This window comes from Manihot esculenta, chromosome 18 (assembly GCF_001659605.2).
Source record: "Manihot esculenta cultivar AM560-2 chromosome 18, M.esculenta_v8, whole genome shotgun sequence".
In the NCBI taxonomy this organism is placed as follows: domain Eukaryota; kingdom Viridiplantae; phylum Streptophyta; class Magnoliopsida; order Malpighiales; family Euphorbiaceae; genus Manihot; species Manihot esculenta.
The window spans coordinates 5,369,065-5,383,825 of NC_035178.2; the positions used below are offsets into that span (position 1 = coordinate 5,369,065).

The 14,761-nt window shown below is 34.2% G+C and overlaps 2 protein-coding genes across 2 annotated transcripts; one reads left to right on the forward strand and one right to left on the reverse strand.

The window, feature by feature from the left end:
* Nucleotides 1-1,658: 1,658 nt before the first annotated feature.
* On the forward strand, nucleotides 1,659-4,998 carry LOC110607092. The gene is made up of 6 exons (XM_021746146.2): nucleotides 1,659-2,237; nucleotides 3,178-3,268; nucleotides 3,421-3,581; nucleotides 4,213-4,240; nucleotides 4,349-4,457; nucleotides 4,667-4,998. The coding sequence occupies exons 1-6, from the start codon at nucleotides 1,929-1,931 to the stop codon at nucleotides 4,746-4,748; spliced, it is 780 nt and encodes a 259-aa protein (XP_021601838.2). The 5' UTR covers nucleotides 1,659-1,928; the 3' UTR covers nucleotides 4,749-4,998.
* Nucleotides 4,999-7,169: 2,171 nt separating this feature from the next.
* On the reverse strand, nucleotides 7,170-13,377 carry LOC110606596 (glucose-6-phosphate isomerase 1, chloroplastic). The gene is made up of 14 exons (XM_021745472.2): nucleotides 12,718-13,377; nucleotides 12,358-12,480; nucleotides 11,620-11,718; nucleotides 11,430-11,513; nucleotides 10,639-10,782; nucleotides 10,490-10,555; nucleotides 9,724-9,792; nucleotides 9,521-9,628; nucleotides 8,823-8,875; nucleotides 8,596-8,734; nucleotides 8,355-8,511; nucleotides 8,098-8,176; nucleotides 7,533-7,599; nucleotides 7,170-7,460 (listed from the first exon to the last, which is right to left on the reverse strand). Exons 1-14 carry the CDS (start codon nucleotides 13,246-13,248, stop codon nucleotides 7,326-7,328), a joined length of 1,854 nt encoding a protein of 617 aa, XP_021601164.2. The 5' UTR covers nucleotides 13,249-13,377; the 3' UTR covers nucleotides 7,170-7,325.
* Nucleotides 13,378-14,761: the final 1,384 nt, after the last annotated feature.

The window sequence follows — 14,761 nt, forward strand, 5'->3', positions numbered from 1 at the left end:
ACGTTTCTTGGTAGCAATATCATTTCCTGGTGTGCCAAGAAACAACACACAGTTGCGCGTTCGAGCACTGAGGCCGAGTATCGTTCCATGGCACACACAGCAGCCGAGCTTACATGGCTTGGATATCTTTTACAGGATTTACAAATTTATCCAAGGCAGCCACCAGTCTTATATGGTGATAATATTAGTGCACTACATTTGACAGTCAATCCAGTATTACATTCACGCAGTAAACATGTAGCTCTTGACTATCACTATGTTAGAGAGCGTGTTGCTCAAGGAGTTTTGATCACAAGATATATTCCCTCAGCCTATCAAGTAGCTGATATATTTACAAAGTCAATGACAAAGGCTCGCCTAGCACAATTTCGACGCAAACTATGTCTTCACCCTGGACAAAGTTTGAGGGGGGATATTAACTCAGGGAGTAATAAGGACGAATCTACCCCTCAGGAGAGATAAGGATGCTGTGTTTAGGCTTGAGTAAGGGAGTGATAAGGTGTAATTTGTAAATAATGTTATTTGGATGAGTCTTTGTGGTTGAGATTCTTTGGGTGATCCGTTCTCTTTCAAGTGAGGTTTTTCATTATTTTTCTCCACTTTTCTAGCAAACTTAGTTATTAATCTTTTATTTAAGCTGAATGTATACTGATATTCTCATTCATGAAGTCTTCACATTAATAAAGAATACTTCTTCTTCACTTTGTTATTGGAAAGAAGATACAAGTTTTATCCTTTTTACTTTTTTTTTTTAATTCATTTTTGTCTTCATTTAACAAATAAAGTATAATACATATTTATTGTAGTGAAAAACAATAATATTATGTATAAAATATGATTTCTGTTTGAATTATAAAAGACGAACTATATATTACTACGTAGTATGAGTGAACTAGATTCTCTAGTGTTAGAAAAATACGCCCCCTTATGGCAACTAATAAAGGATTAAACACAATCATTTTAAAGGAACACTCAGTAAAATCGTTCAAACAACTCATTTTCAAGTGGCGCCATCCACCATCTTTAACACTATAAAGGAAGTTCATCAGCTTGAGCAGCTTTTTCTCATGTATTGATCCAGCATGTTGATTCAAGCAAAAACATTGCTGCACATTCCTTAGCTTCAAAAAGCCAAGAATGATGCTAGTTCTCCATCTACTTTGATGGCTCAATTCAGCATTGTGTTAGGCTCTATGCCCGCTTGACTTCTATCTGCCAGTATCTATCATCTAAAACAAATGCTTAGTCCACCATTAGCAAATGTGGAGCAGTTTTCAGCTGCCGCCAATAACCATGTATATGACCCAACTTCAACAGGTTTTTTTTTCCCCAAAAAAATTGTTTATTTAATAATAATAATAATAATAGATTAACTTCTTTGATAATTAAATTATTAATTTAAACAACTATTTTGGGTTCATGTTATTTGTCATTTAAGATTTATTCAACTGAATTAATAAGACTAATTATGACCTTAATTTTTTTAAAAGAAGTATAATAATTATGGCCATTTTTTTTTTCACATATTACTTAAAAACTACTAAAAGTAAGTATGTATGAAAGGTAAAAATTAATTTTACTTTTAAGATTTTTAAAATAATAGATAATTTGAAAAAAAAAAAAAAGACAGTATGAATAAAGATATTAAAATAAGGGAAATAGAGAGAAGATGGCACTTTCCGTGCAACTGTGAGAGAACGCTAACCTCGTCGGCGGGGTTCATCCCCCGCACGCAATTAATCAGAAAGTAATGCAACGAAAGGAAGGAGTACATGTGGAATCCCTATAATTCTTCCTCTGCTATCAAATGATTTATAGGATCTCAAACTAAAAGTTATGGAGCAGGAGTTCAATTTCTAGGGTTTTGAGAAAGAAAACCCCAAACCAATACAAATACTTTTGAGAGCCGTGATTTGGAATTGCAAACCATGGAAATTGCGGTCTCCAGCTCTTCCAATTTCGTTGATTTGGAGAATAGGAAGAATAAGGCGGAAGAAGACAGGGATCGTATTCGCGTTAAGAGGGAGACCTTGAAGGCCGTGCTCGAGCAGTGCCAGAGAGCTCTCCAATTGCTCGGTAACAACACTGATGGTGTAGACGAAGTTAACGATGATGATAATGATAACGATAACGATAACGACCGCGGAAAGCCGGCTGTTGAGGACGACGACGATAAGGAGCTCAGCCGAAACAATTCAGTAGCGTCGCCTGGTGCTGCTGACCGGGAAGCCTATGAGGTATAGTTTTAATTGTAGCTTAGGAACAAAATTCGAGTCTTAAATGAAATCTCGTTCATCTTAATTTAAGCTCTTAGATTATGAGAAAACTTTGCTAAGTGAAATTCACGGTATAGTTTAATGTTTTCTATGATTTTGTTATTTGCATTTTATTATTTAGGTGGAAAAATAGTATGGATAAGCTTTGGCTCATACATGATCCAAGTTTAGCTGAGCTTGATATTTGAATTATGTTACTGTTTCCCTTCTGTATTTTAAACAGAGGACTATTTGATACTGAATTCATAACACCTCAGTGCCCCCCCCCTAGAATGGGCTATGATATTGTTTAGGATGCTTTTTTTTTTTTTGAAACGAACCAAGGGAATGTTTGTTATATATGATTTTTTTTTTCCTTTTGCTTTTTATTGTTTCTTTTCTGCTTGTGCAACTGAACTTGTAATAAATTCTGGATATGCTTTAGTCATTTGCTTTTAGTGGTAGAATCTACTAAAAGTTTTTGGTTTGAGATTCAGGGGATTCCTACTCTCACAGGTTTAATTAAGTCTGTTCCTCTGTGTGTTGATGTACTCAATTCTTAGTTCATTCATCCAAAGGAAGAGGAATTTGGTTCACTGTATTTTCTTAGGTAATAGACTATCTAGGTTAGAACAGTGATTCTTGAGCTCATGTGATTTTGTTGGGATAATAGCTGGCCTAAAGGTTAATAATGCAATTCTTGCCATTAATTGAAAAATAGAGAAGTCCTCCATATTAGGCGTGCTTAATAGAATACCGTAAACATTGCCAAATATCCTTTTCATACCTAGGACTTGACCTACAGTTATTGTGAATCACGGCAGTTGATGCAATTTTAATGTGGAAAAACATTTTTTATTATCAGATAAAGAGTTTCCTTTTACTTTAGATGTTTTTGCATGTCTTTTTTTCCCTGATGCAGTTGTGCGACCTTCTCAAATCTAGAGTTGGATGCCCTGACTTCCTTGAAAAGCTAGAGTGTGATTACATGTTGGTTCCACAAAATTTGTCTGGTATGAACCTGAAGACAGTACCTGTAGTACTTCATATGCAGATTATCATCTGCTTGGGCTTTTCTTTCACATCTTGTAGTATATCTTAAAGGAAATTGTTGCTTTTGGACCTAGAAAGGACTGTTGCTAACAGAGTTGTTGTTTGGTAGCAGAAGAAGGTAGTTCTTGGGACATGGTCAGTGAAAGTGATCTATGGGAAGCTGGAATTGTTGATTCTGATCAAGAAGATTATGTTCTTGTTCGGCAAGAAGACCTAGTTGAGGGAATTGCATGCTTCATGGCTGCCTATTTGCTGTCTTTTAGACAGGCAAATGTACGGAAAAAATTTTTTCTCCTTTTTTAAAATTTCACCTGTTAGTAGATTACTAAATTATGCTAATCATTATTATTTTATTGACTCTGGATATAGTAAAGATTCTAATGGTATCTAAAAGAATGTCTTTAGTGAATTGATTGACTCTCATGGTACTAACTGATGAAAAAGATTGTCCCTAGTGTCAGAGTGCTAAACTGCTTGGTATTTTTCTAATATTTCCCTCTTTTAAGTTCTTAAATACTACTTGTTGTATTGGCACTAGAGAGCATCTAATGGTCCTTCCTGTAACCTATAACTGTGCCATCTTTCAATGCTGACAAACATGCATGCTTAGCTTCCTTCTGAGGTTATGCTACATTAGGTGCTCTATCTATTCCTGCCCCTCCAAAGCATTTTCTTGTGATCTGTATGGACATACAACCTTTAGATTGACAACCATTTCTTAGTTGATACTATATCAAGGATTTATATGTTCAATGCTTTTAATGCATATTTAGACAAGTTATCATTTGGCGCTACTGATTTTTGAATTCTGATTTAATAATACGAACCACCCATGAATATAATCTTGATAGTGATATTTTGCATATAAAGCATCTAATACCATTACTTTTTTTGTTCCCACCAGGATTTGACCCCTAATCAACTCCAGGAAGGTTAGTAAAAGCTGTTATGATTAATCCATTGCTTATTGTTAAAAAAAGCTCCATTATAACCAATTTAGTTGGAAGTGTTCTGACATCATATGTTAATTTTCTTTTTAGCCCTTAGCAAAACATTCTCTGTAAAAAAGAAGAAAGGGAAGCTGCGGAAGGCATGGGATGGTAGCAAAGTCATGTATAATGTAGCATCCTGGGGGGCGACTGCCATTGGGTAGGCTATTTGAGTTGCATCTCATTTAATACAGTTTACCTTGTATGCAGTGGTTATAGTTGTGCTGCTGTCTGATGCATGTCTCAGTGAACTTTCAGTACCATTTCTACCTATTGTTGTTCAATTCAAAGCATATGATGATTCAATCTTTTACTTTTATAGGAGTAAAACATCAACTTATCTCCATTTTCCGTTTTTTCACCTAACAGGATATACCAAAATCCAGTAATTCTTAGGGCTGCCTCTAAAGCATTCTGGACTTCATGTCATGTTATATCAAAGCTTCTCTGATATGTCTACTATTAGTTGGAGAGTGATCAGGGGTTGGGTTTCACTACTGTATCTGTGCTTGTGCTGCTAATGCAGCTGGGTGTTTCCCATGTTGTATTCCATTCATTCCTGCTACAAATTGATTGATTATGTGGATATGATTGTCTTTGTAAATATTCTTCTGCTTTTGAGTAATTCCTAGTGAAATTGAATTGGTAAAATTCTATTGTAAGGTTAACTTGCAATATAATTTGTGAGTAATTGTTCTGTCTTTCTTTGAATTATCGCCTTCCATACGGATGGCTTTAACTGAACTTCAATAAATGGCGGAAAACATTTCTAATATCTTTTTTGGGTTGATTTTATTTTCATTTTTTGGCGGTGTAATGTAATGGGAAGCCAAGCACGAAAACGACTACGACGATGATAAAGGTTAGAAGGTTGGTTTGCTCGGCCAGCAAGCGAGAATGTTAAATTATGTGGGCTTTTTGCAAATAAAGTTAAAAAAAAAAAATATTTTTTAAACCCTGGTTTGTGAGAAAATATTTTCTGGATCAGGGTGAATCGGTCCTCTGCTCTACCGCACTTATAAAATGCGGTAGATAGAGGGTGATGAATTTAAAAATAAAATTTTTTTAAATAAAAAAAATTCTACAATTTTAAAAGTGTGGTAGAATTTTTAATAATTTTTTTTATAAAAATTTATTGCACTTATAAAGTGCGGTAAGAGGGTTTCTCTGCCTTACACTGCACTCGACAGAGAGGGTAGAGACGGGTCGTCTCTTGCCCGTAATCAGTTAATAAAGAAAATAATTTTTTTTAAAAAATTTTTAAAAAGAAAAATTCTACCGGTAGAATTTTTAATAAATTTTTTTACACAAATCTACCGCAGCTGGTGAAGTGGGATAGGAGGGTTTCTGTGCCAGAGTTTATATGTTTTTTTTTAAATTTCTTAAATATTTTTTTTATTTATTTATAAATATAATTCTAATAAAAATAATAAATTCTATAAATAAATATAAAATATATGATATTATATTTAAATAAATATAATTATAATGTTATAAATATATAATTTTAATTATTAAAATAAATTTTTATATGATCATTATTATATTAAATTTTAATTATATTAAATAATTAATATTAATATAATTTTTATAATTATCTATAAATTTTATATATAAATAAATATAAATAATATAATATATTTAATATAAACTCACCATTACCGCACTTGAAAAGTGCGCATATTACTGCACTTTTCAAGTGCGGTAATATGTAAATGGAAAAATTAATTTAATTATTAAAAATTATAAAAATTTTTAATTATTGTAAAATTTAATATTTTACTGCATTTTTAATTTGCGGTTGAATTTTAATTTATTAAAAATAAATTTAAATAAAATTCTACCGGACTTTAAAAGTAGAGTAGAATTTTTTTTATTTAAACAAATTTTATTTTTAAATTTATCACCCTCTACCACATTTTATAAGTGTGGTAAGCTCTACCGTACTTATAAAATGCGATAGAGGACCGATTCACCCTGATCCGGGAAATATTTTCTCGCGAACCAGGGTTTAAGAAATATATTTTTTTTTAACTTTATTTTGCAAAACGCTCAAATTATGTTTGGTTTCTTTGTTTTTTCCCCTTCATCAAATATGTTTGGTTTGTTTTGAAATTCAATAACGTTGTCTAATGCTTGCAATCGATTTTTATATTATCAATTCTTTTTAATTTTGACTCAATTCAATACAATCGATTCAATTCTTTTTAATTTTGATTCAATTCAATACAATCGATTCTTTTCAATTTTGACTCAATTCAATACGGTTTTTCGATTCCATTTAAAACCAAAACACCATCCACAACCCTATCCATTATAAGTCCACGTATGGAAATTTCTTTATAAAAAAATGTACAGTATTTACTTTTGGGGCTCTTGATAGCTGGTTGGGTTTTTTATACAAGTCTCTTTAGTCAGGCCTGGTTTAAAGGGCTTTTGGACTTGGCCGTACTTTTAATCTCTTGATCAATTGGCAGTAAATTTTTAAGGTAATGAAAGATAAAACCCGGTGGGTTGAGAAGGTTTAACTTATCTTCTTCCCAAACAATTTAAGAATCATAGAAAACTTTACCTTATAAAATTATAACTTATCCTTTCTCCTCTGTTCACAGTTCAGAGGTTGCTAATTGGCTCCTTCAGAATAGTGCATTGCAAGCTTTATGTTGACAATCAGGCGCAATGGCCCCCGAATTAAGTTCAATAAATCTGATCCGTGCATACATTCTACATTTATCCAATGCCTTCTATACACAAGCAAATGCAAGGTAGCCATTAATCAATCGATGTTCAAGAGACTTGCCATCGTTGCTGTCATATCCAACAATTTGCATCAGCTTTTATGAACAGATAGTTTTGTTGAAGACCAGTCAAATGACAATCAAGCACAACGGTCATTTATTTCCCATGTGTGTACAAAGAAAGGGGAAAAACTGAAAATCCCAGTCCCTTTGATACAAGGTCAATATCCGCGTAATGGAACTTTTTGGTGAAAAATACAAGCATAGTGATGAATTTCATTTGTTTGAACTCATGCATACAACTCATCCATATTGCACTCCCCAAGGAAAACCTTAATGCTCCGCGGTGAACCACAACTACCTTCAGCTATAAGTGCTCTGTCATTGGCGGCCATGTGTGCAATAATTTTGTATATCATTTCAATCTGAAACAATGAGTAACAGAAGGTTAGGATAACATTTAATCTCTTAAGTTTGAAGGAGGACACTATACATACATCTTCTTCTGCATGGCAACGTTCAGCTACTTCATCAAGTGTCAACGGTTCAACAGGCTCCTTGCAACTGAAAAAGAGGAGCACAACATCATCAGTAATATAGGTAGCCCATTCATAAATCATTACCACAAGACAAAAAAAAAATTAAAAAGAGAAAAGTAAATTGCATTTGTAGCCAAAGCCTATCTTTTGGAGTTAAATTGTATTGCAACCAAGTCTAACAGCCCATGCTTAAGAGGCCAATTTTTAAGGAAATCTGTTTCCCAACACCAACGAAGGGTTCCCTGGGGTTGATTTCACACAGTTAAACCATCCCTTTACCTTTGCAATCTTATACAAATTGTTTTGTAATTTAAGCAGTTCACACTCATGGGGATTAATATTCACTGCAAGGTAAATCCAAGGGGTTTTTTTGGTGGGTGCTGGCTGGACAGTGAGTCGATCAACATCCTTTGTGAAGCACAAAAATCATAACATTGCAATCACATATTTAACAAGTGCCCAGACATACAGAAAAGGCTGCATGAAGAAGTTGAAAGCTGATTGTGAAGATGTGGAATTTTACCTTGCCTCATTGAGTACTGCCAAAACCCGCTTCTGAAGAGCTAATACTTCTCCTGCTGCCTTTTTCCCAGCTTCCACACCTGAGATGAATGCCAGATGACAAAATCAGAAGACATGGACGTCTCATTAAATATGCATGAGCATACCAAAAGGACATAGAGTAGGATACATAAGCATTCAGCAGCCACAATAATTGACCTTCATTTCTCACTTCCACACCCAAATGTCATTTAAAGGCAAGAGGATACAGGAGTTTACCAGGCTGGTGATAAGCATTGATGTTGACAAGTGAAGCATATATCCCAACTGCTCGTTCATAAAGGGCAATAAGTGCCCCAACAGATCTAGGTGTCACTTCTTGCACTGTAACTGTTATTGACTCTCTGTCATTAGCATACAAGGCTGACCTAGTTCCCTGTAAAAACATATCAATTTCAGCAGAAAGGATCACTTGTCAGTGGGGAAGTGCTTATAAACAGGTTTCTGCAGCAATTCTAACCTGTAGCATTCCAAATAGGTAGTCACCACATGTGACACCAGGTTCGAGTTCCCAATCATGACCAGGGGGCCTATCCCGTAGCACTTCAATGAACGTTACAAAGAAATTATGCACACCCTCTCTCAGTTGTTGAATGTACCTGAAGAATGAATGGTGCATGAGGCTTGAATATAGAAAGTTCAACATAATCTTCATATAGACTAAAGACGACATATAGCAGTACTTACGCATGTTGATCTGTGCTTCCTTTATTTCCATAGACTGTAAGTCCTTGATTCACCTGTGAAATAAGAAAAGGTCCAGTTATCACAGAAACCAAAGAACCACTAAGCCTAAAAGACTAGTCTACAGGAAATTTTTCATCAGCTTCAGAAGGCAAATGGACAGAATAGCAAATAATCTACATTAAACCACAAATCTATGTTCACATGATATAATATTCATTAAATAAGGCTCATCTGGAAAAAGAAAAATCAAGTAACATATATTTTGTAGGCATGTAATAATTCCACCCACTTGTGATTTTACCACTCTGACTTTTGTACATTTGTCACTATAAAACTAATAACTGGTTCATTCAATGGCTTCATGTATCGATCAAGTGGTGTAACCACAAACAAAAGAACTTTAGAGTTTAGATCAAAGGCATGTTCAGGGATACAAGGGAAAAAAAAAAGATTGGATCTAAGTGATGTCCATGCTGGGGGATGAACTGCCATTATTACTCCTCACAGGCAGGAAACAACTCCAACAATTATAATGGTGGGAAAATCTGATCCTAAAATTATTAAGTGCAATTTAACAAAAGGTTATCCTCCAAATGAAAGAATGTAATCCGAACAGAAAAATGAACAGCCAAAATTCCAATAACAGTTGCAGCAGAAGCTGGAGCAAAGAGATGGTTCTTCTAATTGATTTGACATACTCGATTACCATCCAGGTCAAATTCCTTCCCAAGTGATTCCATGACCAATTGCTGCAAATACCTACTAATTAGCAATAGGCTGTCCTTGTACGGAAGCACTACCATGTCCTGCATTAAGTCAAAATATGCGAATTAAAATGTATAGAAGCAATTTCAAGGCATTACACTATTGAGAGTGCTGAATTTGAATATGCAATAAGTACCTTAGATCCTATCCCATCAGAGGCCCAGTACCAACATAAGGCTAGCATGGCAGCAGGGTTATCCCTAAGCTGGAGGAGAAGTAATATCAGATGAGAAATGCAAATATAAACAGCAATTGTCAGAGTAGAAGGCACAATAGTTCAAAAAGTTGGGTATTAAATTTAATCCAATTGATAATTATGCAACTATGCTCATGGACTCATGGTGAGCAGAAGCTAAACTTAGCAAAGTGGAACTATTGATATTTGAATAAAACATTTAACGAACTCTAAGAACAAGAGAGTTCCCCTGTTCCCCACAAAGCACATGCATGCTCCAGAAGGGGCAATAAGATCACAGTGGTTGACTTTCATTCTATCAAACCCAAACCCAGTCAAATGCAAGTATGCAACAATTTACTCATAGAGAAACCTTCTCAATAATAACACGAATGCACACAATTAGCTCTAAGAACAAGAAAGTTCCCATGTTCCCCACAAAGCACATGCATGCTCCAGAAGGGGCAATAAGATCACTGTGGTTGACTTTCATTCTATCAAACCCAAAGCCAGTCAAATGCAAGTATGCAACAATTTACTCATAAAGAAACCTTCTTAATAATAACACGAATGCACACAATTAGCTCGAAGAGTGTGAACAATCAAATTTACAGCTAGAAACTAAGAGGAAGATGAATCTGGAAAAACATGGATTCATTCTCTGATAGATATTTTAATTTGATGGTTGAAATTTAACTGTTACACATGCATCTAGATCAACACTTACCGCTGTGTTCCTATTTGCCTCATCCATTAATGATGCACCAGCAAGCATTTCTCTAATGTCAATCCCCTGAAGTAAAGATAACTCATAAAGAATTATGAACTAAATTGAGATAGACAAACATAACATATTTTAGTTCAACGGTTGTTTACCTGAAGTGCTGCTGGAAGTAGGCCAACTGCAGACATTTCAGATGTCCTACCACCCACCCAATCAAACATAGGGAATCTAGCTAACCAACCCTCAATTCTAGCAGTGTTGTCTAATAATGAATTTTCTTGCGTTATAGCAACTCCCTGAATCAAATTAAGCATATCCATTTCAAAGCCCAAAAACAGGGGAAAGAAACTATATGCAAAAAAAAGGTAACCTACATAAAAGTCATAACTGCAAAACATGGCAGCAAAGCAGGAGAAAAAATTGAATGTCTTCATCAATTCATATAAAACAAAGAAGTTGTTTCGAATAGAATTAATTAGTTTATTTGTCACTTTCTATTATATAATCAGATAAGTACTGCTATGATTCATGGATTTTCAATGAACTATGGAAAACTAGTTGCCAAGGTATGAAACTAGATGCCACTAAATCATAAAGTAGTCCATGCAACTGATGCTGGGAGGTGAGATCAATGAATCCATTACAAATTAAAAAAAGCGCCCCAATAAACCATATGCTAGGATGAGTTTTTGCACCCATGTTGTTTCGCACAAAAGAACTGACAGGTGATAACGGCAATTTTCTTGCATGCATGGGAGGTAGCCACATCATAGATTTGGGTTCACATAAATTTTGGAGATCTAGCATAAAAATCAATCTAAATCTGGTCAATGTTTGCACATCACAATATTTTATTCTAACAGTAGTTCCAATGTGATTTCAAATTTGTATTTGAAGCAGGGGAAATTAACAAAAAGCAGAAACAGGAACCTGAGATCAAAACCTGTTTTGCAAATTCCAGGCCAGCTTCACGGAAAGCCTTTTGTACTTCCAACAAACCATTTCTAGTTTCAGGGGTACCTCCACTCTGCAAAGAATTGTAACGGATAGTATATTAGTACCATATTAAACTTGAGAAAAATACACAAACTAGTAAATGTATCTTCCTTATGAAGTTTAATCTCCGAAGATACCTTTGAAATCACTATTACAAGAGTAGAAGCCAGCTCAGGGCCAAGCTGAGCAATCTGATGATCAATTCCTGCTGGATCTGTATTATCAATGAATCTTATCTGTCAAGAAGACAATAAAATATTGTTACACAACAAGCAAAATTTTCAAAACAGAAGGACTAATACAATTAGTAAAATGTAGTAGATAAACCAAGGAAAGATAATAAGGGTACTTCCTTGTTGAATAAGCATAGCAAAAAGACTCTTAGTTCTAACAGGGAATCTAACACCTCAAGGGCCATTCCGTCATTGAAAGTAAACAAAAAAAGGCATGATTGGAAATAACTTAAATTTTCATGATGAAAAGGGGGAAATAAAAAAATAAACAAGATGCCGTTTATTGCGGCTCATTGCACAGGGAGCATATTATCCTTTTCAAACCCATAAGAACTGATAAACAAGCTGCCACCGGAATATGATGCAAAATTCATTCATTAGTTGTACCTCTCATACAGGAAAATGAGGTTTAAACTTTAAAAACAGAAAGTAGAATGGAGAAAACATTTTTCAGAACATGCATTTAAAGCTCACACAACATCATAAAGGTGGAATGACCTAAATGTAGTGTCAGAAATGCAATCATAGGAAACACATTTTTTTGGGTGAAATAGGCCCTGGCAACCTTAAGAAAATAACGTATGAAAGGGAGACATCACAGCTAGTCACAATAAGCAAACAATGCCAGGGGTTCTTAGATACCTTGAGAGGAGGATTATCAGGCGCCAAAGCCTCGGCAACAAATTGCGGTCCAAGAGCAGAACCTCCGATCCCCACAGAGAGAATTTGAGTAAAACGGCCTTCTGGCGAAGATGGGGGCTTAATCTGCATCAAAGTGCAAAGCATGACAGAAAAGTCAAATAGAAGGCAAATCATTACCTCAAATAACTTCTTCAAAACTAGAGCATGCATGCAAAATTGCAGATGCAGTAAATAATGCAGGATTTCTCCAGCTTCAAATTTCCTTCTCAACCATCAAAATATATACAAATAAGCCCAAACAATATATTTCCAAGCATTAAAACAAACTAAGAAAAGCAAAATCATCGCCACAAGACTAACCTTACCACTGACCACTTCCTCGGCGAACTTGCAAACGGCGTCAAGCGTAAGCTCAATCTGCGTTTTCAAAAAAGAGTTGGGCGCGAGGCTCGAATTTCTCAACCAATAATGCCCAACCATCCTCCCTTCATCAGGGTTCGCAATCGCGCCCTTCTCCAGCTCTTCCATGTCCTTAAACGCCTTCTGTAATCGGGGCTCCATATCCCTCACAAAGTCGTCGTTGAATCCGATCCGGCTCACGTCCAGATACAGTCCTAGCTCCTTGTGTTGGTAGAGCCAGTCCACGTATCTCCTCCATAGAGCGGCAGGATCTTTGATCAACCCTTGTTCGGGCCTGCTCGGCAACTTATCATTTGTCTTGGACAAATCGGTGGAGATCTCGCGAGCTACAGATTGAATTGGCTCAAGTCGAGTGCGAGTTGGAAATGGGAGAGAAGTCTTGAAGGGCGTGGAATTGAGAGTGGCCTTAAGAAGTGGGATTTTGGGCTTAAGAGAAGGAGACGATGAGCAGAGACCGGAGAGAGAGGCCATGCCTAATCGACGGGTCGGTGGTTAAGACACGGAGGAGGAGAGATAGAGGATTTATTTCATACCTGGCGATATTTTTGGTGAAGGAAATGTGGTTTTTGGTGTGCGGAAGACCTTTTGTCCTTTGTCTTTGCGTTCTCAAGCTGTGATAGTACAGGGTTCACTCGTTGATTGGTTGGTGGGGTTTTCTGTTGTTCAGCTGGCGATAGTGGACGTTGATTGCGTCCATAATTACGATAACACCCTCGCCCATTGCACATGTGTTGACTCTCGTGATTGTAACCCTTGATAATAATAATAATAATATTATTATTATTATTATTATTATTATTATAATAAAAATTCAATCCCCAATAATATATTAAAATAAATATCACCAAGAAAATAATATAATTTTTTATTTATTCCAGCTGGAAAAGCTTTTACGTCGTATAGGCATTTGTATGTTGTGAGAGTGATACCTGCTGATACGTTTTATGTCCAGGAGCTTATAATGGACTAAACTTGCAACCTTCTCTTTCGTTTCCATTTTCCTTTTTATTTTTCTTTCCGATTGCAACTTCGTTTCCAAATTGCAAACAATGACTAACTCATGACAATTGTCTGTTTGGACCACCGTTACTAGTTGCCAATTATCATCGTTGGCTCATGCCGCTACAAACAACAAACAAATAGAATCTGCTGATGCCAATAAAAATCCCAGAATATATGTATTTTTTTGTCTTTTTATGATATTAAAATTTCTTATATATTTAAGTAGTTTTATTTTTATTGTTCATAAAAATTAAATTTTTTACTTGTAATCATTTATTAACTTTTTAAAATCTACTAATTAATATTTTTATTAATTTTAATTAATAAATATTTACTATTTAATTTAATAATTTTAAAAAATTTATTAATTTATCTTTCAAATTTTATAAAAAATATATTAATTCATTTATTCATATCAGAGTATTATTTTTTATAATATTTAAATAGTTAAAATTATTAAATTAATTAATTAATAAACTTTTTTAAAATATTAAAAATATTTAATATATTTTTAAAATTAAAAAAACAAATTAGTCCATAATATAAAGAGCAAATTTATCTTCTAATAATAACATGGTAGTATGAATTATTTTATTTTTAATGGAGGAATCTGAGTTGATAGTATGTCAGAATAGTATAAACTATCTTTATTATTTTAGTTATATTTTCCATATTTTTTGTTTATTTTTTAATTATTCCAAAATTTTTTATTTTTTTAAAATTATACTAATATATCAATTAATTGTTATAACTCTATTTTATTTTATTTTATTTTTAATAAATTTTTATTAATATTTAATAAGATTTAATATATTTAAAATGAATATAATTAAAAAATTATATTTTTTAATAAATGTAAAAAAAATTAAAAAATAGAATGAAAGAAATATTAAATATGATTTATTGTCTGCATGTAGTTAGCTAAAGAAAAAAAAAAACTTATAACTGCATTTGATATAAGATTAAAAAAAAATGGGACTCC

Coding starts and splice junctions, on each gene's coding strand:
- LOC110606596 (XM_021745472.2), bottom strand. CDS start 13,248: ATGGCCTCTCTCTCCGGTCTCTGCTCATCGTCTCCTTCTCTTAAGCCC. Junction 11,719..12,357: donor CTGATAATCCTCCTCTCAAG/GTATCTAAGAAC, acceptor TCTTCTTGACAG/ATAAGATTCATTGATAATAC. Junction 10,556..10,638: donor TACTTCCAGCAGCACTTCAG/GTAAACAACCGT, acceptor TCTTTACTTCAG/GGGATTGACATTAGAGAAAT.
- LOC110607092 (XM_021746146.2), top strand. CDS start 1,929: ATGGAAATTGCGGTCTCCAGCTCTTCCAATTTCGTTGATTTGGAGAAT. Junction 3,582..4,212: donor TGTCTTTTAGACAGGCAAAT/GTACGGAAAAAA, acceptor TGTTCCCACCAG/GATTTGACCCCTAATCAACT. Junction 4,458..4,666: donor TGGGGGGCGACTGCCATTGG/GTAGGCTATTTG, acceptor TTCACCTAACAG/GATATACCAAAATCCAGTAA.